Source organism: Phocoena phocoena, chromosome X, assembly GCF_963924675.1.
Source record: "Phocoena phocoena chromosome X, mPhoPho1.1, whole genome shotgun sequence".
In the NCBI taxonomy this organism is placed as follows: Eukaryota; Metazoa; Chordata; class Mammalia; order Artiodactyla; family Phocoenidae; genus Phocoena; species Phocoena phocoena.
The window spans coordinates 34,094,896-34,119,323 of NC_089240.1; the positions used below are offsets into that span (position 1 = coordinate 34,094,896).

Genomic DNA, 24,428 nt, shown 5'->3' on the forward strand with positions numbered 1-24,428 from the left:
ATGTGTAAAGGATGCAGAGAAGCTAGCTGGCATCTCCAGTGGTATCTGCTAGTTTCCAAATGCCATGTACTATGAACTGAAACGCCCAGAAAATTCTACAGGTGGGGATTTCGCCAAACTCGAAACCTTAGTTGTTGACCCTCACTCTATTTCTTTATATAGCTGTCGCATGAAAGGATTCTCCGCCTTGTTGGACTTTTTAAAAATTACTTTATTTTTGGCTGTGTTGGGTCTTCGTTGCTACGCACGGGCTTTCGCTAGTTGCGGCGAGCGGGGGCTACTCTTTCGTTGCGGTGCGCGGGCTTCTCATTGCGGTGGCTCCTCTTGTTGCGGAGCACGGGCTCTAGGCGCACGGGCTTCAGTAGTTGCAGCACGTGGGCTCAGTAGTTGTGGCTCGCGGGCTCTAGAGCGCAGGCTCAGTAGCTGTGGCGCACGGGCTTAGTTGCTCCGCGGCATGTGGGATCTTCCCGGACCAGGGCTTGAACCCGTGTCCCCTGCATTGGCAGGCGGATTCTTAACCACTGTGCCGCCAGGGAAGTCCTTCCTCCTCCTTTATAGAAAAGTGACCTTCCATACAGATTAAATACTTTAAAAGTAGCCACTTCAGCAAGGCACAAATGTATATCCGTATATCAAGAGTTCTCAGAGGCCAGAGGCAAGCCAAACAAGTCGTTGGCCAAAGGCGAAGTGCTACATTTCCCCTAAGCAGCCTGTGCTCTACTGTCTCCTCCCTAGAGCCCCTGCGGGGCGCCCCCTGCCGCCCCGGGGTAAAATCCACACCCCAGTGGCGAGGAGCCCTGTGGCTTCGCTTGGTGGTGTGGGAAAAGGAGAGAAGACAGTCACGATTAAAATCCCCTACAAAGCTGCACTTTTTTATTTACATGTAAAATCTGAGATTTCTACAGCTGGGGAGGATGATACTGAATCCGGTTTTGCGATCAGAACTGCTAGTTTCAAGGACACTCCCAGCTGTCCTTTGTCACATGTGGCCATCCTTCCATGTCCTGTCACTGAGGCTGCTCTATTTGGACAACGTATAGATGCTAATGCAGGGATGAGCTGCTCTCCCGCTGGCTGTAGCTGCCGTGGTGTCACTTTTCAGTACTGGTTCTAACTCCCCACTCCCCAAATTCATTGTTGTTCCCTGTAAATAACAGTAAAGATAGAAGCAGCTACACATGTGTTCGAACGGAAAGAAATAGCAAGACGGAGGTAGGAAAGTCAGTGAGGTCGAGTGTGATAACTGTGGGTCTTGAAGTCTGGCATCACCTGTTCCCAGGCCCTGCCTTTGTGCTTGGCCAAGTCAAGTTCCCAAGTTCCCAGTGAGCCTGCCTTAGGCGCTTTCTCCCCCCTCTTCCCCTTTATCAGATGTGGCCCCTCAGATGCCAAGACGGACTTCTAGAACCATTTCATGTGGGCACTGCATCCAGAGCTAGATCCCCCATTCTTATTCTCAGCTGAGGTAAAACGTGATACCTAGGACCTGAACATCCTCACCTGCCTAGCCGCTTTTCACTGAAAAACCATTTCGGGAAGTGGTGGCTGGGGGTTGCAGTGCCACTCTTCGGCCACCAGTAGTGGTCTTGAGTTTGGCTAAAGAGTCAAACACACATGATGAGAATAGGTCACAACCTAGCAGCATTGACTGGGAAGGATACAGTAAAGGAAACATAGCTTGCAGGCAGGGCAGCAGTGGGCTTGTTTCTTCAGTGGGAGTCCTCAAAGTGGTCCAGGCTCTAGTCTGTGTAGACCTGCCCACACCTAAGAGACGATGTAAATAGTGTCTCTTTATCTCTCGTAACTGTCCAATGGGCATAGCGTCCAGTATCTCAGCAAGGAATGCGCCTAGTTAGAAGAGTCACCATATTTAGCCCTAAGCTTCCCACCAGGTAAGTACTGTCATTTGCTGAAGTCCAAGGCCAGAGTCATTTCACCAATCGGGGCACTTTTTACCATAAGCGGGGTTGCCTGGTAACACACCTGATGCTCCGCCTTCAGTAGGTTTCCAGGAAAACAGAACTTGAAAGATAACCCAAGGTCAAATGTGTTCACAGAGAAGGAGAAAGGGTTTTGCTAACCATTTATTAACAAGTAAAGTCCATGTCCTTTAGCCTCTCTCATCTCAACGAAGACAGGTAAGTGAAAGCTGGTTTTGCCCCACTCCTGTGTGGTAGACTAGGGATCTGATTCTGGTCAAAACATCGGTCTTCCTGCCCGCCCCACACACAATGGCCTGTCCTTTGTCATTCTTCTGAGTAAGGGCAGAAAAAGTTATAGAAAGAAAGGCAGTAACCAATTCCAAGAAAATAACTAGAAAACCATCACAGCCCTTTCCGAATCTGACTAGCCACCTGAGTGGCTCATTGAACTAGGCAGGGTTCCTCCGGATTGGGGGGAAGGGAACATTTTTTTTTAAACTCGTGAGCTAACAACCCCATTGGCCGATCTTCTGAGCTCTTTTGTCTCAGAAAACAGGGCATCCCCTCCCTGGCCTACATTTATTCAGAGACTTTCAGAAGAGGCTATTTTGGGGTGGAAGTTGGTAAGAATCTGTGTCCATCTGGGCTGCAGTGGACCAGGACCACATCGCCCCTTGTCTTCCCTAGATCAAGGACACCTTCCTGAGGACTTACACCGATGCCATGCAGAATTACAATGGCAACGACGAGAGGAGCCGGGCGGTGGATCACGTACAGCGCAGCGTAAGTTCCAGGAAGGAGATGGGGCCGCAGCGGCCTGCGAGGTCGGGCCTTGGACTTGTGGGCTGCCGGTGACGCTGGACTGGCAGTGTTTGCTCTTGGGCCCCACTCTCCGCCTCTTGGCCCAGTTCCCTTTCCAACAGTGGACATCCAGTACTTTTTCAGGGTCCGGGGATCCAGGTAATTAGTGCCAAGAAGGACCACTCCCTCCGGTTTGCTTTTCATCCGTAAGGATGTGAGCATCCCAAGGAGAGCTAGTGTGCCCTTAAAATCTGAAGCCTTGGAACAGTGAGTGTAGGACAGCCTGACTTCGAGTTGGCTCCCTAAGACCAGCCTTCTGGAAAGGGTGTCTTGAGGCTGGGCAGTGAGCTGTGTTCACCGGCTTGGGCGGTGCAGTGGGGTTGGAGAGCCGATCTCAGAGCAACTGAGGATCCTGCAGGCGTGTGAATGGCCTGGGCTGCCTGGTGCTTCTCAGAGGATATGAGGAAAGTAGTTGTTTCCTGCCTGGAGGTGCTCAAGCCTGACTGCCCATCAGGATCATCTGGAGAGGTTATTTTGTTTTTTTGTTTTCGCGGTACGTGGGCCTCTCACTGTTGTGGCCTCTCCCGTTGCGGAGCACAGGCTCCGGACGCGCAGGCTCAGCGGCCATGGCTCACGGGCCCAGCCGCTCCGCGGCACGTGGGATCCTCCCGGACCGGGGCACGAACCCACGTCCCTTGCGTCGGCAGGCGGACTCTCAACCACTGCGCCACCAGGGAAGCCCCTGGAGAGGTTTTTGATTGAGGGGTGTCTTTTATTGTTGTGTTGTTTTGTTTTTACTTCAGAAGCAGTATTTTTATGTTTTTGGTAATTTATTTTGGTAGAATCTCAGTTACCCAGAAAAACTGCAGGAATAGTACAAGGAGCTCTACCCCTTTTACCCGGATTCACCAATTAATGATATATTTTGCCCCATCCGCTCCAATATCCTCTATGTCAGCAGTTGGCACATCTTTGCTGTAAAGGGTCAAGTAGTAACTATTTGAGGCTTTGACTGTCACAGCTACTCAACTCTGTAGCACAAAATCGGCCCTAGACAACGCGCGTAACACAGAGGCACAGCTGTGTCCCAGTAAAACTTGATTTACAAAACCAGGTAGCTGGTGGGCTGTAGTTTACCAACACCCACTCTCTCTCTTCCTCCACGTGCATCTTTTTTCCCCCTGAACCATTTATGTACGTATTAGTACAGATCTTGGGGAGAGCTTTCTAAACCCATTTTGGCCTGAGCTCCCCATGGACAGTCCTGATTCAGGCCAGAGAGCAGCTGCTTGGCTTTGGGAGGTGGAAACCAACGCAATATGGCATCCAGGACTCACTTCGTCCGCTGAGTTCACGTGGGTATGCCAGTGAGTAGAATTGTTAGTGGAGCTTCAGCACATCTTGACTCACCAAAGCCGTGCCTGTCGACTTAGGGCCTGGGCCCATGTTTTTCTCTTAAAAGCTGCAAGGCGCTGGGTGCAGAGACCACAGCGCCTTTGATCTGCCACACTTAATTCTTTTCCTTTTCCCGTTAACAGCTGAGCTGCTGTGGGGTGCAGAACTACACCAACTGGAGCAGCAGCCCCTACTTTCTGGAGCACGGCATCCCCCCGAGTTGCTGCATGAACGACACCGACTGTAATCCCCAGGATCTGCACAACCTGACCGTGGCCGCCACTAAAGTGAACCAGAAGGTACTCGCTCCCTCTTGGTCCTGATGGGACTCAGCGGTGAATGTCTGGGGAGGGCTTTTTTGTCTCTGTGAAATTATGACAGATAGGTTAGAAATGATAGTCTTGGAGAGAGTCAGGAATCTTCCTTTGTGGTTCTTTCTGGCCAGGGAGAGGCACTGGGCTGCCCACTTCTGAAGGAGAAAGCCGTGCCTCAGCGAGACTCTACGAGGCATAGTTAGGAAGGGTTAGCAAGTGGTTCCTGTTAACCCTGATGCTGATGTCAGGGAACGTGGCCTTTCTTCTTTCTGGGTGTCTGTCTTCTGCTTAATGTACCTTCGAAACATGAAATTATTCCCAGCTGGGTGCCAGTCCTCAGCGGAAAGAGGGAGTCGAGTTGACAGACAGCATCTGCTTCTGCGAGGAGGGTGGCCTTGATTTTAGGGACTTCACTGCATTGGGAAAAGAAATCAACAACTTCAACTCACTCTCAACATCCTGACTCCCAAAGCAATTAGAGGGAAAAAAAAAAACTGGCCAAGAGAAGTTTGAAAGTTAGTACGTAGTAGAAATGAGGGAAATGAAACTTAGGTAGAGAAAAGGAAAATCAATTCTGTATTCCACTCTGCAGAGAATCTGATGAAGACGTGATACAGCTGTGTGTGAGGGCTATCTATCCTCAAACATTTAGGGAAATGCCAGATAGAAACTATGTCTTGCTGAAACAAAAGGGAGGAAAAAAACCCTACTGTTGAGTTTACCTGTGGTTATGCCGCCATCAGGTAAATTTTCTGTTCTTACTAAGGTAAAGTTCTAGTTTTCTTTTCTTTTTTTTTTTGGCCACGCTGCACGGCATGTGGGATCTTAGTTCCCTGACCAGGGATCGAACCCGTGCTCCCTGCAGTGGAAGCATGGAGTCTTAACTATTGGACTTCCCTGGAGTCTTACTTAACCAGGGAAATCCCAAAGTTCTAGTTTTCTAAGGTCTTCAAAATTCTATGGGATCTGGGCCAACTACTGAATAATTCACAGAAGATAGCCATCCTTTCAAGATAAGAATGTTAAGAGATGGTTTCTATATTTTACCCATGTAATGTTGGTATCTGTAGCAGAACTGCTGCAAGGCGTTGTTGCCATATTCTGGAAGCTCCTTTTGTCATTCTGGGTTTATTACTTGGCTGTTGGTGTGGTGAGATATGATGTTCAGTACAGACAGCTTCTTGTGTGAGCTAAGAGAACATCTGTTCCAACTGGAATTTTTTATGAACCCAAAGTTTGAGGCCTCCTTCGCCTCTCATCAGCAAGGTGACTCCTGGTTTCTTCACGGACACCTCCACTGAGCATCCGTATATGTCATTATGCTGCCATCGTGTGAAGTGCTGAGCAGACCTGGCACTCAGTGGATGCTCCGATGTACAGAAGGCAAGACGTGCTTTATGGAGTGAGATATTGGCACAGCAGAGCCTCAGGAGGTCCTTTGTAGAGGCAGCAATCATCAACCTTGATAAAAGCCTTCTTTCTGAAAAAAAATTTCACCCAAACTACTTCTTTTGTGAAAGTTGAGGGCTTCGAAGTCAGGACCACAGGGTCTGGAGTCAGACTGCAGTTTAAATTCTGGCTCAGCCACTTGCTGGTTGTGTGATCTTGATCAAGTTACTTAACCTTTCTCAGCCTTGTTTTTCTCATCTGTAAAATGGAGAGAATAACAGTTCTTGCCCCTTAGGATTGATAGGAGAATTGAATGAGATAAAGCATCTAAAGCACAGTGCATGGCCGAGAGTAAAGGACAAGATGAACGTTAACTGTGAGGTTAAATGGTAGCTGTGGTGTAAATGCCACGACAGTAACGGTGATGTCTGTCTTCCACCCTACCATCCTGTGCCTTTTATTAGAAATGATGCAGCAGGTCCTTGTAGGGAGGGTCTTTTGTTTGTATTCAAAAGCAGGCTTAGAGGTAGATCCTATAGTGCATCTCTAGAATCCTTACAGTGATTTCCAGAAAGATAGCGGAGCATTTTTTCACTTCACTGATAACCTACAAATTGGCCTCGCTCCCAGCCTCCCCCCCCACCCCGCCCCGGCAATCCTACTTTACATTTTCCTGGGTGCCTCAAATACCTGGAAGAGATACTTCTCTCTCACTTCCCTTTTACCCTCCAACCTGGCTCCCTCTGTGGGGAGAAAGTGAATGAAAACTGAAATTTGCCTAGGAAGTTTCATTAGATATTCTCATTTAATGCCCACCTGAACTTCTCAGACCAGTTATTTCCCAGGCCTGAGTCTGTGACACCTCATCTATAAAAGGTAAGCAGTGCGGATGGGGTGGAGATGTGGAGTGATAGTCGATGCTCATAAAGGTTAGCCTCCCCAAACTGACTCCCTCCCCCAGGAAGATTAACTCCCACCATGTCCTAGTTCTGTGGAATCCTGTTATATAAAATACATGTATTCTCAGTCCCCATAGATCTTTTAGTGTCTTGAACCCTGTGCCCTGATAGCACAGAAAGGTGGCTCTGGGCTCTTACCTGGCAGCCTGAGAAACCTACCTTGTACAAATCACCGGCAGAGAGCAGGAAGGTGAGAGCGGTTAAGCAGGATATTTATTGTTTTGTTTTGAGGACAGCTTTGATTTTGGTTTTGCTAAGCACGGTGATCAAACGTCCACAGGTTCAGTTAGCTAACAGCATTGACCGACCCCTACCCCCTAGGAATTGCTTGCCTTTTTTTTTAAAGAGCCAGGGCAAGAAGAAGAGAGTTATTCTGGTTGGCAGCTCCCGAGGTACCTCCTCCCAGTACCTGCCTGGAAGCAGCCGTGCTACTCCTGCTACTGAAAAGCCTGCCACTTGCAGGCGTTTCCCATCAGAGGCCCTGTTGATTTAGACTTGCTGAGAGGGTGAGCAAATTACCTGTTCTGTTTCTGGGTGTTTCCTAGGACGTTCAGCAGGTCTCTGTAGATTGATCTCACACCTGACAATCAGGCTTTCATTTTCGGAAATTAAGAGAGATCGTTGTGGGTAGATAAGAGAATTTTCGGGGAGAATTTGAGGTGGAAGGCAAACGTGCACTGGGGTTGTAGGATCGAAGCAGTTCGGGCAGTCTGCAGAGCTAGGCCGAGACCTGGAAAATGGGCTTGTGGGTCCACAGAGTGAACAACAGAGGAAAAGCTGGAGAAGGAAAGCATTTATTACAGCCTGGGTCTTGTATCGTTTAAACAACAACGAAGAAGCTAAATCACTTTCATCTTTTCACCTTAAGTCACTCTCCTATTGCTATAATTTATTAATTTGCTCTTTGTTTAGAGTGAAAAAGGGTGGAGGAACTTTTCTTAGCGAAGAGTGCTTCTCAAATGGGCACGTGAAACATCTGGAGATATTAACATTCATTAAAACGTTAAAAATGAGTAACTCCGGGATCTGGCAGATTCTGGTTCAGTAGGTCTGGAGTGAGGTCTCAGATTCTGCATTTCTAACAAAATCCCCAGTAAATGCTGCTTCTGCTGCTTGTAGCAAAACCCCGGTGCGAGGAGCAAGGTTTAGAGAGAACGGTTTTGCCACAGTAGTACTAATGCCAGGCCCTTACTTCATTTTTCTGTTTTCTCTTACTGCTTGGAGTGGGCTTTTCAAAAATAATATGACTGACTGATTTCTACTCCATTGTAGGAGATTTCATACTTTAGAAAACATATTCACCTTATGTGCAGAATTTAAAGTTCACAGCAAAAACAAAAAAAATAGAAAAAATAACCCTATTCCCCCCCACCCCGAAAAAAGACCAAAAACACCTATCCCAAACTATTTTGCAGAGTAAGAAAATAGCCCACCTCACGTCTCTCTGGTTTTTATTACTGGGTTTGTGTTTCCGTATTTTGAGCTGATGTGACACTGGCAGTGGTCTGAACTTCATTCCCTGGCCCGAGCATCGCTGTGGGGAGGAGATACAGGACGACCAGCACAGAAAAACTCTATCTTAGCTGCTGCCATTCGGGAATATCCACCTCTCTTCTGGCTTTGACTTCTTCCTAACCCGAACTGACTTTCTTTCCACTACCTTTTGGAAAATAGTGTGATATACAGTTTCACTAGTAGAAATGAAATCGGTGAGCAAGCTTCTCCTATAAAGAGAGAAGCAAATTGCAAAACTTGCCATGAGCGATAACGCATTTCCTTTCCCACCCCTGCCTTCAAATTTGCATCAGGTAACTAAGGAGCATAGTTTGTCCATTGCATTGAAAACATGTGTCAAAGCACTGCTGCTAAATTAATGCATCTTGGTCTTTGCAAACAGACTGTGATCATTCATTAGAAGATACAGCACTGGCAGACTTTTCACAAGCTCTATGAGAAATGTTTAAACTTTGAATTTAAAAATGGGAGACATGTTTTTGGTTGTTCTTGTTCCTCAGATGTTATTACACTTTAGTGGGCCTTTCTTGATTAACAATAATCCTCTTTACCCTGTTTATGAAATTGTCTTGATTTTTCACAGACTTCATACATTCAAGTTGGGGCCCTTTTTCAGAAAACTGGAAAATGACCATGTCTTCCAAAGCTGAACACGTCAGTTCAGAAGTGTAGGTTGATTTGGCCCAGTTCCAAACTACAGAAATACACTCACACACTGACACACATATATGTTCGCTAATTCCTGCTGTTTGAGCTGTAAGGCGTTTTAACAGGAAGAGTCAGCTTTTGCCTTTGCCTTACGAGTGATGCACAAAATTTGGTGTCCTACCTGGACTGGGTTGATAAAATACAATCCAGAATAACAACAAAACTAGTTTAGCAACATTGTCGAACTCCAACCAGACCATTTCTTTTAAAGAAATTAAACTTTATCAGTATTAAACTAACACTGAAATTGGTAAAATTGGTGTTGGTTTTAATCACAACATGTGGAGATTTCCACAGGATGTTAAAGGGAAACTCACTTCATTTTACGAATGAGGTTATTGACATCATAATAGAGAGAGGGTAAGTGACTTCTTCAAGGTCCCATAGTAAATCTGTGGAAAATATGACTCTAGAACATGGGTTTTTCCCTAAAAAAAAAGCTTAATGGTCTCCGTAGGAAGAACCCTAAAATACCATAAAGTTGGCAGGTATTCAAACACCACCTTCTAACCAGAGGATTTCACTTTATTTATCTAAGATTCTGTCATTTGTGGTCAAAATGCTAGTAACTATGTCTATGATGCTGAGTTTTCCTGATCAGGGATGCAGAATGCCTTTGCACGTGTTTAAGTCTGCTTCTGTATCCCTACAGCATTCGCCTCATGGATCTTACAGACTTCTTGCTAAATTTCATCATACAACAGAAACGTTTGTGGATGAAAGTGTATATCTGGGATTTACTTTAAAATAATCCAGCCAGGGGATGCGTGTTGAAATTTAAATGAAACAAGATTGGCCATATGTTCACTGTGATTTTAGAGGAAGGGTCACTTGGGGGTTCTGTACCGTTTGTATGTTTGAGATTTTTCATTCTGTTTGCGAAATGAAGGTTGGGGTGTATGTGGGAGTGTCGCGAGGTAACCCAGCCGGTCTGGCCTGGGTGAAACATGTCTCTGAGACCGTGTCTCTGTGTTTTCAGGGTTGTTATGATCTGGTGACCAGTTTCATGGAGACCAACATGGGAATCATCGCTGGAGTGGCTTTTGGGATCGCATTCTCCCAGGTAATCTTGCGGTCGGACCTAGCCTTTCCTCTGTCTCCTGCTCTCCTTTCCCTCCCCCTGGTCTCCAGATTCTCTGGCGGCCTCCCCGTGCCTGGGGAAAGGCTGATGGATGGGGTCAAAACTCCTTGCTCATTAGTCCTCAGGTCATCTGTTTATTGATTTTCCTTTTTCAACTTAAATGAAGTTTTGCCATCAAGGGAATATTGGTTACAGTTCAACTAATGACTAGCTCCAGAAAAACAACTCCCTTCTTCTGTAGGTCAAATGGAGGTTAGCTGAACAAAGTGTTGCCTTAACTGGAACCTAAGCAACTCCAAACATCAAATGGCTGATTTGGATTCGGGGAGGGGGGGGTAGGGCTCTTTTCCTGGTTGACCTGTCCCTTTTTGGTTCTTAGTTCCCGGGGATTGTGCATGAGATCGCTCCCTTTTAAAGAAAGCCGAAATGTAGCAAATTTCATCCTGTCATTATTGGATCTCAAGGTTTGATTATTGTTTCTTAAGAGGAAACTGAATTTGTGTATATGAAATGTTATATGCCTTTATCTCCACCCAGCCTCTGAAAGAGAATGGGAGAAGCCATTATGCCACACATACTCGAGGATGGAACATGATTAAGCTAAATCTAAAATTTTGCCCACCTGCACCAGGCGGTGTGTTGCCCCACAGGCTTCTGATCTCCCGGCCAGTTGCTATAATGTTGCTGTGGGTGGAAGGATCGGCATATATACCTAACAACCAAAAAAAAATTGATTTATCTTTAACACAGAATTGTCTTCAGACCAACAGATCATTTTCCCAACAAAGCCCAATTAGTGTTACCTCAGTAATGTTGCCATGGCTCTGGTTTTATCTGCCTGAATTCTATATCAGGTCTCGCAGACTATAATTATACCCCTCCCTCCACGGCCCTTGTACCACTTCCCTTCTTGCTGAGCAATGCAGATGCACTTTAATCTTCTTTAAGTTTGTTCCTAAAACATCTTTATCGAAATACGGCCTATGAAGAGAAGCGCACACATTGTAAGTGTACGGCTTAATAAGTTATCAAAAAATGAGCTTACCTGTGTACTGACCACCACTTAGATCAAGGCATGTTAGCCTGGCAGTTTCTGCACATGGAGGGCTTGGCCTCAGTTAAGTCTAATAAGCTTTTCTTCCCAAGAAGTTACCAAACCGTGTGTGACATTTCCTCTCACAAGGGCATGTGGGCCCAGCCAGCACGAGTGTGTATTTCTTGTGGCAGTTTTAAAAATCTTTTACCACGTTTTGTTTTTTTTTTTTGCGGCTCGGGAAGGGCTTAAACCCTCAACACGCCAACACACACAGACCAGATTGGTGCCACAGACAGTACTGATTAACTCGGTCTCGAGAGACACATCAAAAGAAGTTGCAGCCCTGAACTTTCTTCTGGTTGCTATCCTGTTTCAGTAATAACACTTCAGTGACATATCAGTAATGGCCAGGGGACATTTTAGAGGATTCTGGACCATGTGTCCGACGCAGTGTGCAGGAGGCATCTGGCAGGTGCGCATATGGTCTGCTTTACACATGTATGTGCAGTGTTGGGTTAACCACCTACAGGACAGGCTTGTGCTTGCGTTTGAGGAGGACCGTCCCCTTGGAGGAAGGAATATGGCTGCAGTCGGCCCTAAGGGCTACCCTAGACCCAGGAAGGGACACGAAGCCGGTACTCTCCCTGGGGAAAAGAGAGCCTCAGAGAGCCAGGACTCTCGTGGATGAAACATCTTTTCATCCAAGAACCTTTCCATGTGGCCACGAGGGGTTGGGAAAACAGTCCTACTTTCGTGAGTGAGGTGAACCAGGTCATAAAGAATCTGATTAATACCTCTCACACTTCTCACATCCCCGTGGAGGGATTTAGGGTGTAGACCAGTGGTTATCTGGCCCGATGAGCACTCATCTCTGTGTGCTACGTGGAAGAAACCCCTGCCGTGGGGCTCGCCGAGTTTGCTCTGTGGCCCTCTGGGGCAATGAGAAAGGGGCTTTGGCCCCAAGGAAGCCCCAGACAGACTCTCTTCACAAGAGTTTAGGTTTCTTCAAGGTACTACGGAGTTGTTGGGATAAGAAAACAAAACCCAAAGCCCAGGAGCATCGCAGAGGCAGTACCATTCACCCACGTGGCCGGTCAACCACAGTGGGGCAGAGACTTGAGATCTGCTGTGCTCAGCTTGGGGCAGAAAAAGGAATGGCCACGGCCAGCTGTTATTAGCCAGACGCACTAGGAACTGCAGCTTTTAACGGTGCCAGCAGCCTCAGGGTACCTGGAAGCTGAAGCTGGCTTCCAGTTTTCAGTAGATCCGGGGCCTCTCTGGGACCACGGTGGCCACTTACCAGATGCCCATTCAAGAACCAGCCTTACTCACCTGCCACCAAAGCTTTAGCCACAGGTGTTCAAAAATTCTAGAACAAGTGTTATAGTAAAACTTAGCAGACGTTGGCTGATACCGATAAATCAGTCACAGTGGCCTATGTGGTAGCCTTCGTAGAAGAAAGCAAGCTCTGCCGAGTAGAGGCCAGAGTGAGTAGGGAAAGAAGAGAGCACCCTGCCCCACTCCTTACCTGCTCTCCGCCTTCTCCTTGCCCTCTTCCTCACCTGCTCTCATGATGTCCACGCTATCCTCTGTTGGAACAAACCGGCCTTGCCCATCTGTTGTCTTAGAAATCAAAGGTAGTATAAATTACAAGGGAAACTAAGCCGAGTCTAGCCTTTTAATAGACTGTGTGAGAACTCTGTCCTGTTACCTAACTTAGCTAACTTAAAGCTAGCTCTTGAGTGCTGTTTTTGGATAGCAGGGTTTGGGCAGGTGTTTAATATTTCTCTGCACAAAGTCCCAGTGCCTTTGCCCTCTCAAGGAAAAGGCCACTTGTCTGGACTTGATGGGCAGGTCCTGCGGCCCTATGAATTTATAGCAGATGGCTGAGTGTGTTTTTATAGGGTACCTCCTCCCTGCATCTTTGGCAGCTACTCTTTTATTCGAGGGGTCTTGGGAACACACACACAGAGAAATAGCCTCACCTCCCTCGTCCCTAACATGACCTGGAAACCAAGCGTCCGAGTCTGGACACTTGTATTGCTCAGTTTGTGACACTGCTTCCCGCCTTGGTTGGCCTTCTGCTATGGGTCTCTGTATTTAGCACTTCTGTATCCAACGTAAATAGCTTCGCTAGACTTGGAGACTATTAGGCTGGATTAATCCCCCAAAGCACAGAATGTTACAGTCCTGAGTAAGGACGGTGGAGCTGTTTTCCAGAAGGGAGAGTTGAGTGCTTTGCTTGAGGCTGGGTGGCTACTGTAGAGCCAGGATTACAATTCTGATGGTCTCATCTGGTCTGCTGTATTCAACGTTTAGGCCAGAGATAACCTTTGTTCTTGCTTCATACAGCACCTAAATGGAGCTCAGTTTGTGCCTTTATAATGAAAGGATTTGAGTCCGTGGAATTGCAAAGACAAAGGTACTCGTTAAAAAAAATACAGATCCTGGCTTCCCAGGTGGCGCGGTGGTTACGAATCCGCCTGCCAATGCGGGGGGACATGGGTTCGAGCCCTGGTCCGGGAAGACCCCACATGCCGCAGAGCAACTAAGCCCGTGTGCCACAACTACTGAGCCTGCGCTCTAGAGCTCGCAAGCCACAACTACTGAGCCCGTGAGCCACAGCTACTGAAGCCCGGGCCCCTAGAGCCCGTGCTCCGCAGCAATAGAAACCACGGCAATGAGAAGCCCACGCGCCGCAATGAAGAGTAGCCCCACTCACTGCAACTAGAGAAAGCCCGCGTGCAGCAACAAAGACCCAACACAGCCAAAAATACATTAAACAAATACAGATCCTCTTCCTACCTATCCATCCCCTGACCCTCACCCCTGCAGGGCCTCCTCCAGGGCCCACAGGCTACTGAGATGATTCCTTACGGACCAAGGATTCTTTTCTGGGCCTTGTTTACCTTTTCTGTATAGAGGGCAGGGAACAAAGGTGTCAATAGCCTTGATGAGACATGGCTGAATAAGGCTAACGGAAGTTTTTACTTATTCCCCTAGTGTTTTCAGGCCCGGAAACGGTCCCTAAAAGCATTTATACAGTTTTATTTCAAACCAGATACCTTGGCACTTACCCAGTTCAGTCATGAACATAAAATCTCCACAGACATTCTAAGGATTGAAATTCTCGACCTATCGCTTTTACCACTTTCTTGTTAAGAAAGTTGCCTTTTACACCTTGTTTGCTGGCCTCTCTCTGCCCCTCAGGAATCGGGGACCGGGCCACGTTTACCTCCCATGGTGATCGCAGGGGAAGACAGCCTTGCCCTGTCGCCTTTGCTGACCTGGACCCCACCCCTCTCTCAGCCCCTCTGCCGACTCTTGGAGTCCATCCTGTTCCTAGTAATTGGCAGAGCCCCAGCGACGTGATCGCTGTTACCGGCGCTCTCTTTGTGGGGATATGCTTCGAGAAGGTTAGAGTATACCTTTTGTAAGTCTGTCCTTCCCTCTCTGGCTTCTCAGTTCTCAAAGGGCCTCCCGGAGGTTTTCATGACCCCAAAGAAAGCAGAATATGTAGTACAGACAAGGCCGAGAGCGGTAAAAATAAAATGTTACTTCCAACGATTAGATAAAGTCTTAGACGACCCAATATAAATAATCTGACCTCAGACTCCCTAGGCTGTACGGCACTTGACACTTCGCCAGTCACGGGGAGAGGCAGAGGTGACTCTGGGGTCTCCATCCTGAGGGCTGTTTAGCGTAAGAGGCAAGCTCTCCTTTTCCTGTCTTCCTCCGGGGTTTAAAGCAGAAGTTTGTTCCGGTGCCCACAGTCTCCAGCCTTAAGACACGTCGGCAGTGTGCTTCTGAGGGGCAGCCTGGAATCCCTCTGTTCTTTGAGGCGCTTTTTACATATATTTAACCTAAAACAAAGATGGATTTTTCTGTGTACAGATTAATCGGGTCTAGTGGCAAGCGAGCGTTTGGTCCCGACTCTGAGGAAGAGGCTATGTCTTTACCAGGCTTTCAGTTATGTACCTAGAAATAATCTGGTAGTAAATGGTATTAAGTATAGGATGTTTCCCCCGCTCCCCGCTTTCCCTTAACTTGGTGCTTAGGGAAATGAGAGATCAAAGTTTTCTCTCGAATATGATGAGACACTGTAGCAAACACTGTAGCAAATTTGACGTCAGTAATCCTGCGAGCAATTCAAAACACCCACCATATCCCAAATCCTGGTTTTTCTTGCCCTAGAATTAACTAGAATAAAAGCCAATATATGTAAACTGCTGTTTTCACAAAGCTCGTGTGTACTTCAGCTCAGGACTTTTTTCCGGAACAATTTCTGAGCAGATGTTAACATTATTGCCCGGGGGATTTTTGCAGAAACTAACGCCTGTGGCCGGCGATTTGTTCTGTAAGTGAATATTGAAACACCCGCGTCTGAGTAAATATCAACAACTTTTTTTGCACTTAATGTATTTACCTGAAACTTTGTTCACGTCTTACTAAAGCATTCTAATATTTCGTTTCAACGGGATAGGCGGTATAGCAGGCACCTCTGTGCAGGGGAACAGAACATCTATTACAAATATGCCATGTTTCACTGTGCTTTCCCCTGGAAGAGCAGACTCTATACTTTCTGGCGGCATTTTTTATTTTAGTCCTGTGGGTATCATTTCCTCTAGAAGATGTTCATTTATTTTACCTGGTGGTCGACAGGGTGGGTCTTTGCAGGGGGCTCTTTCAGAAACGCCACAAGAAGGACCAGGTGCGGGACTACCACTACGTTCACCAGGATTGTCAGTTACCCATTCTCTAGCTACTGCTAACAAAAATTGCTTGTAAGACTTTTTATTCTGTGCACTAAGGCTACAATAATTTTTTTTTTTCCTGCGGTACGCGGGCCTCTCACTGCTGTGGCCTCTCCCGTTGCGGAGCGCAGGCTCCGGACGCGCAGGCCCAGCGGCCATGGCTCACGGGCCCAGCCGCTCCGCGGCATGTGGGATCCTCCCGGACCGGGGCACGAACCCACGTCCCCCGCATCGGCAGGCAGACTCCCAACCACTGCGCCACCAGGGCAGCCCAGGCTACAATAAATTTTAAACGCATTGAATACACCACAATTAATCAAATAGAAACCCACTTTCTTATACCATTTTCGAGTTTTCCAGAGGATATTGAAGTTTGCCAGATATTGATCAGATCGATCAGCTCCTTTCATATATTCGTCGTACTCTAATATACATGTGGGCTTAGTTATCTGATGTCCAGTCCTCCTAACTTTCCTGTAGATGCTGTGGAGGAGTCATGAATAATGTCGCCATGTGGACTAACCTCTTGTCTTTCCATATAAGAAGAATCACTTCTCCCCTCTGTAGATTTTTAGATTTCTCCTTTAATTGGTTTGGTAGACCACGACTCTCTCTTATAGTCCCACAAACTCTGGGTTTATTTTTCAACAATATTTCAGATATGGACACACTGTTGTAAAGATTGTCTGGTTAATATGGTGCCATGAACCAAGATAAGGTTGTAGGACCGATAATATTGTTTCTTGCAGTTTCTTTCCTTCACCCGTGTAAATCTCAAGGTTGCATATATATCCAGTTTCACTTTCGCTAAGCACCCTGACCAAAATTCCATATCTTGTAAGTTTTCCGGGATTATGGGTTTTGAATCTGAGTCGTCCTCTCCACTTTATCTTTGCCTCCTCAAGGGATAGCTCTTGTTTAGGTATATAGATCAGTTGAAATTTGGGTAGAAAATAATCCAGAAGAGGTTTAACTTTTGAAATTCTGTCTGCAGGAAGTGGAGTTTCTGAGTTATCGTTAAAGTGAAGAAATGTCATTATTTGTTTGAACCTTCTTCTCGTCATAATCTGTGGAGAGATAGGTGTTTCAAGTAAGGGATCAGTTGACCAATATTCTTTCCAGTGTGGCTTTATTTGTCCCATCAAAATTATTAATCCAAGAAACTTCTTCATGTCACTGTTGGTTACAGCAGTTCATTTTAAAGCCTTATCATACTTTTTATACGATTTTTCATTCTGTTGGTGATACAGGTTCGTTTGAGAGGCGACCAACTCGAAAAAGTCGTTACCAAAGATTAATTCTGTTATTTCACTAACACTTTGTGCGTTATTAGTCAATAGTTACACCTGACACTCCTATAAAGTCTAATTTCCATGAAATATTGTCTTCAATCCACCCTTCTGTAGAAGCAAAGGACCATTCTCCAGCACCATGAGTTTCGTTTTCACTTTCCATATCAGAATCAATCACTACGGTTTTCTGTCTTTTGTTGGTCTAACATTCACATCGTCTGAATCAGAACTATGTTCTGAAGAACTGTCACCTTCTGAGACACTAGTGTATATATATATATATATATATATGTCACTTGGACAATCAGAGAAAGTATCTGCCTAAAATTCACCGAAAAATTCTTCTTCACTCAAACTTTCATGATGTCAGTTTTTAAAATTTTACGGTAATAAATTGCGTTCATAGTATACATAAGGTTGGAACAAAAACCTAACGGATCAAAATGTGAGTGATAACGACAATCATAAGTTGTATAATGAACCCTTGATCAACTTTAAGCTCTAACAACTTCACGCGGTGATGTTAAAAAATAATTTAAAAAAAAATGTCTTCTCCCACGGGCAAACAGAAGGTATACTGTTGCCCTAGAAATACAAAACGTAGTTAGTTTGAAAGCAAATAGCTTTTGTTTTTACTTATATTTTTAAAAGTTATTATTTCTGTGAGAAAGTTTGTCTGGTGCCCTTAAGGATGACGCTGTTTCTGTTTGAGGAAAAAAAGATGGAGGGACATGCCATATTTCCTTGAAAGCAGACATCTCAGATGCAAGAAATATTGAAGTGTACTGCGGAATTTTCTGGCTGTGTGGCTCGTGAATTGCCATGGGGGCCAGGAGCATTGCAAACTGTGCAGTGGAACGCTGGCTACTGTTAAGTGCTAAAATACACATGAGGTCAACGAGAAAAACCTAAAGCGCTAAGCTTTACAAAGAAAGGAGGGTCTGGGAACTTGAGATCAAATAAAGAGATGCCCACCCACAGTCCTCTCCCTGAAGTCTGCAGTGTAAGGCAGGAAGGAACCCTTGGTGGCGTGAGGCAGAGGAGTTATTCTGGAGAGGAAAGGGGTCTAGGCCCCAGGGTGGGAAAAGGGACTATCCTTGGCTAGCAGAGGGTGGAGGCTTAAACTCTGTGTGGGTTACCTGTATGGTTTGGGGGAGATTCTTTAACCTCTCCTGAACCCATTTTCTTCTGTGGACAGTTGGGACGGTAATACTGCCCAGGCATGTAGTAAGTATTAAATAACTCGATATTCCTGATCCTGCTATGTGCCTCTAATACTTGGGTTTTGGCTGGCATTTGAATTTTGAGCGTATCAAGTGTGATCTGGTGTATGTTGGTCCTAAAAAATGGTAGTTCTAATGAAAAGAGACAAGCTATAAGGTTCAGAGTCCTTGCACTCACGGAGGGGATTTTAGTTTCTCATTTGGCACAGTATTCTGGAGGTGACAGCCATGGTTCCTCTGGCCACTTGGTGGTACATGCACGATACTACGTATTTTGTGGCACAAAATGATGGTGGCCAGAGCCTTGGTAGGAGACAGGGTAAGTCCAGTCGGGTGATTTTCCTTACCTGACAGAAGTTATAGTTTGCAGATTTCACAGCACGATTTCCATTTGAAAAAGGAAGATAAGACTCTGGTATTTCACCAAGAAAGGGAGGCCGGTTGGAACCTGCAGGATTGAGCGGAGAGCTAGAACAGAGTTGAGGTGTTGCCTTGACCAACGGTGGGACCCAACGTGTCACCTGTAAGATAAGGGTGAGCAGATGGACTGGATGAGTGGTTCTCTCACCTGGAAGGCTTGTTAAAACACCAATTCCTGGACCCCATCCCCAAGAGTCTGATTCAGCAGGTTTGGGGTGGGGCCTGAGAATGTGTTTCTAACAAGGTCCCAGATGATGCTGATTCTGCTGGTCCCGGGGCCACATTCGACACTGTACTAGATTACCTCTAAAGGTCATTGCCACCTCTGAACCAATTAAGCATGGCCAATTGCTTAAGGAGAAGGGACCCCACATGGCCAAGAGAAGCTGCAGCCCTCTACACTCCAGTGCACAATCAGGGTCCTGTCCAAAGAGCGATCCTCCAGCAGGAATGGGAATTTTCATTTCCTATGAGCAGATCCTTAAGCACCCGCACTTAAGGATGTCTTGCTCGCGTCACAGCACCTTTTTATCAGATCCACCTGTGTTACAGGTTAAGTCAAGGCACAAAGTGGGCAGAAGACTGAGGTCTTCTGAGGAGGTGGAGGTACCCAGATATTGGTTGTGCCGGGGCCCCTGAAAAACCAAGGGGTAGACCTTGGGTGTAGATGGGCCCATTTGGGCCTAAAATATCTACATGGTTTAGAGACAAAGAGAAATTAAAGCCCCCGCTCCGCCCCACTTCTCACAAGCCATGACTGACTTCACTGGCAAACTCACCCAGTCAAGGATTAGCGTCCCATTGTCTCAAGGAAAAGAACTATTATCCTGTCAGCCGGGTATGGCTGGGGTATCATCCCACGTTGAGGTAGCTTCCCAATGCATGCGCTTATGGTTTTGAATTCTGGCATTCTGCGGTACTTAATTTTTTTCATTACTCTCAGAACACATGAACACATTTTACTACTACTTACATGTCAAAAGTTGTTTTTAATGGCCAGAGCGAGCTAGACTTGGAACCTTATGTTCAGCTGGAGAACCTCCAGCTGACCTCCACTAGCACTTAGACTCCCTAAGTCTTAGTTAGATCCCACCACTGAAATCGGGTTTGATCGTTTTCCCTAGTGCCCTTGCCCCATTCATGTACAAAAGCCCTCAGTTGTGAAACATTACATCGGAGGGGGCGGTGTTAGAAATGTGTTAGCTCAGTGACTTCACAGCCTCGTTCTCTTTTTCCTTCTGCCAACAGCTGATTGGCATGCTGCTGGCCTGCTGTCTGTCTCGGTTCATCACGGCCAACCAGTATGAGATGGTGTAAGAAGGTGAGTGATGGTGGGGGGAAGTTAAATCTAGGATTCTCCCTTTGGGGCACATACTCCCCTTCAAAGGGACAAGAGTGCTGCCTGGCCACTTCACTCTGATCTCGGTGGCACTTGGCCACGTGCCGAAGCCTCATTTCTGTGGTGCTGGGGAGGAGATGTGAGCACTGCTCTGGAAAACGTCGAAACGCTCTCTTCAGCTTGTTACCTTATTTTAAGGCCTTATTAATGGTGAGTCACTCACATGTTTTAATTTCTCTTAGTCTTTCAAGAATGATGGAAGAAGAGACCCATTTTCGAAAGGAACTGCAGCAAACTTTGAAAGACTTCCAAAGAATGTTAGAGCACAGTACATAATACACCTGTCCTAACACCCTCACCCCGTGCAACTGACACTCCCCCACAGTCTCTGCTCCACCTTTGAGCCTGCATCGTGCGTAGCATCCCATCTTGTGAAGCCCTGTTGTGCCAGAGTGTAGCCAGGTTCCCTGCATCTAGTCCTAGGGGACCCCACCCAAGGCTCTGTGTGTGCCACCTCCTCCATCTGTACGTGGTCCAACTGCAGCTCATTGTAGGTGACTGGTTCTCCATACCATCACTGGCCCTGCAGGGCCCTGCATGTAGTGTGGGAGGCTCCTGTTAGCCCTTGATCATGATTGATAAATGCCGCGCCCCCCCTAGATGTAGATAAGCAGATAGCTACCTGTTCTTTTGGCTTAATCTCCTTTGGTTGGGTTTTCCCTTTTACTAAGGCTCTTGCCTACCTTCTTCAGGCTGCCTAGGACATGTAAAGAGATGCATTGGTAATTGTCCATGAGGAGAAAAAGGCACGTGTCATGCACGAAGGAAATTGTCGAGCTTTGGGTGGCATCCTTGCTCCTTACTGTTACATGCCTGGGAACTTACAGACAGTTTAGTGCACCTGTATAATCCTTTTACAAAGCTGTATCGTTGCTTCCTGTGAAGGAAATAATATTACTTCTGTTTTTCCCCAATTAACTGCTATTGTTACTTTACTTCTCTCTATATTTTTTCTTTGCATTGACATTACAGACATCGAGGACCTCATCAAATGAATTTAAAAATGAGTGTGAAGGGGGAACAATAGTCAAAATATTTTTAAAAGATCCTAAAAAACAATTCCTCTGTCTCGCATGCCAACAAGAATGCATTGATATTGTGAACATTTGTGATACATGTGTCAATAAATAGTCATTACAAATTGCTGTGCTCTGGTTTTGTTCTTTGGTTAAGTTTTTAAACACATTTCTATATTCCATCTTGTTCCACAGGGGATTGGAGGTGGACCACCTTACACAATGACACATCCCCCCATACAAGCTCCCACTCCACTGAAATAGCATGGGGCAGTGTAAAAATTGAAGGGTTAGATTTTTTTTAATGGACATTCCAGGAACTTGAATCACTTATCATAAACAGGATGTACTGTTGGCTGCAAACATAGACCCTTCATATTTCAGGCCAGAGGAAGATTTCAGAGTTTTTTAAGTCTGGATGTCATTTCAAAAAAAGGAAATGAGCATGTATTCTTCCTTTTATTGTTCCTAACGAGCATGTATTCTACCCTTCCTTCCTTCTTCTCTGGATTGAATAAACTGTCTAGAGAAGAGATGACATCATACCATTCAGTTGTCCCAATGCCCTGGCTTGTACTAAAGTATGAAATCCTTACGCTTGATTTAAAGAGCATTTTAGCAATAGGTGCAGTATATATTATCTGCGATCTATTTTTTCCTTCTTAATGAACCATCCTTAAAAACTAGTAAAAGCATTTATTGATCTGTCCCCAAATAAGTGGATTAAAAAGCTCTTTCTTCTCTGTAATTAGGATGGAGATGGTGTTTTAACTATATGCATTTATTAGCCTGAACTCTGCCTGAGGTAAACCCTAAAAGGCTTATGAAGGCTACTGACCCACACCTTCAGATACTGCCTCGTCAAAAGGTCAGCATTTTTAGAGAGTTAAGTAGATCTCTTCTATGGAAACATATGTAGCCCAAAACTTTTCAAAGTTTCATTTAAATTTCTATAATAAGATGAGGCTTCTCTGTAAAATCCTACATAGAGTCCCACCCAGGGTTCACCTTTCTGCAAACTATGCATTCAGTAGTATACTGATACAAATATTGTTATACTTTGGTAAACAAGAAACCTATACACTTTCTAAATTGAATTCAGATCTCACCATTATATAATTTCAATGTGAAACATTTTGACTAAGGTTGATTTGACTTTAAAACTATAAAATATTGATATTTCTGACCTTGCTCAGAAATAAGGTATATTTAGCTTTAGACAGTACTGCTGAACATTATTCCAAAGTCGTATACTAGTTCATACTCCCACCACAGTGTAGAAAAGTTCTAGCTGTTCCACATCCTCACCAACACTTGTTATTCTCAGACTTACGTTTTAGCCATTCGGTGTGCATGGTAGTATCTCAGTTTGCCTTCACATTACGATTAGTGATACCGAACACTCAGTCTGTCGTTGACCACCTTGATGTCCTCCTCCATTTTTTTGTTTTGGCTGCACCACGAGGAATGGGGGATCTTAGTTCCCCGACCCACTGGATTGAACCTGTGCCCCCTGCAATGGAAGCATGGAGTCTTAACTATTGGACTGCCAGGGAAGTCCCAATAGCCTCTTTTATGAGGTGTTCAAGTCTTGTGTGTTTTTAAAAATTCAGTTATCTTAATTGATTTGTAGGAATTCTTTATGTATTTGTGATGCAAATCCTTACTTGGATGTATTTATTACAAATATTTCCTCTCAGCCTGTCATTTGACTTTTCACATACAGTCAATTCTTTTTTTTTCCAGCTTTACCAAGATATATTTGATATAATATTGTGTAGGCTTGAGGTGTACAAGGTGATGACTTGATCCACTGATACACTGCAAAATGATTACCACAGTAGGATTAGTTAACACCTCCATCACCTCACTCAATTACCATTTCTTTTTTGTGGCGAGAACATTTAAGATCTACTCTCTTGGCAACTTTCAAGTATATAATACAGTATTGTTAACTATAGTCATCATGCTGAACTATAGTTCTGATCCCCAGAACTTGTGCATCTCATAACTGGATGTTGGTAACCCTTTGATATCTCCCCATCTCCCCCACCTCCCAGCCACTGGTAACCACCATTCTACTGTTTCTCTGAGTTTGTTTTTCTTTATATTCTACATATATGTGGGATCATACAGTCTATCTTTCTCTGACTTATTTTACATAGCATAATGCACTCAGGTCTATCCATGTTGTTACAAATGGCAGGATTTCTTTTTTTCTCGTGGGTGAATAATATTCCATTGTATATATGGATCACATCTTCTTTAATCATTCATCTGTCGATGGACACTTAGGTTGCTTCCATACCTTAGCAATTAAGTAACACTGCTATGAACATTGGGGTACATGTACCTTTTTGAATTAGTGTTTATGTTTCCTTCAGATATATACCGAGGAGTGGGATTGCTGGATCATATGGTAACTCTATTTTTAGTTTTTTGAGGAACCTCCATACTGTTTTCCATACTGGCTGCACCAATTCACATTCCCACCAACAGTGCACAAGGGTTCCCTCTTCTCCACATCCTTGTGTGTGTTCTCTCGTTTCTTTGATAATAGCTGTTCTAACAGGTGTGAGGTGATATGCATTTCCCTGATAACTAGTGATGGTGAGCACTCTCTCAAGTACCTGTTGGCCATTTGTACGTCTGGAAAAATGCCTATTCAGATCCTCTGCCCATTTTTAATTGGATTTTATTTGCTATAGAGTTGTAGGAGTTCCTTATATATCAATATTTTGGACATTAATGCCTTATGTGTAGTTTGCAAATATTTTCTCCCACTCTGTAGGTTGCCTTCTCATTTTGGTGACTATCTTTTGCTGTGCAGAAGCTTTTTATTTTAATGTGTAGTCCCACTTGTTTATTTTTGCTTTTTTGTGTGCTTTTGGTTTCATATCCAAACATTCGTTGCTAAGACCAATGTAAAGGATCTTTTTCTTTATGTTTTTTCTGGACTCTTATTTTTTAAATTCCCATATGTTACATTCTCCATGGTTCCCAAGTTGCTTTAACAGAACAAGTGGAGCTGAGTTAGCTGAAGGTGTGTGTGAAGTTCTACTTCCTTGCTCAAGAAGTAGGCTACAACTGAGCTTTTGGTTACAGGACGAGCATGCCTGCTCATAATAACGAGCAAGAAATCTAAGCCAGTACCTTGAGAGGGTAGGGATTGTTTTCATTTAATAGATGAAGGTACTAAGACTTCTA

The 24,428-nt window shown here is 45.2% G+C and overlaps 1 protein-coding gene across 1 annotated transcript in view; it reads left to right on the forward strand.

Moving 5' to 3' along the window:
• TSPAN7 (tetraspanin 7) overlaps nucleotides 1-21,346 on the forward strand; it is a 136,333-nt gene extending 114,987 nt beyond the window's left edge. The window contains exons 4-8 of the mRNA XM_065900445.1: nucleotides 2,607-2,702; nucleotides 4,259-4,414; nucleotides 9,980-10,063; nucleotides 20,055-20,127; nucleotides 20,388-21,346. Of these exons, the coding sequence (XP_065756517.1) occupies nucleotides 2,607-2,702; nucleotides 4,259-4,414; nucleotides 9,980-10,063; nucleotides 20,055-20,123 (405 nt within the window). The 3' untranslated portion in view covers nucleotides 20,124-20,127; nucleotides 20,388-21,346. The remainder of the gene's footprint in view (nucleotides 1-2,606; nucleotides 2,703-4,258; nucleotides 4,415-9,979; nucleotides 10,064-20,054; nucleotides 20,128-20,387) is intronic.
• Nucleotides 21,347-24,428: the final 3,082 nt, after the last annotated feature.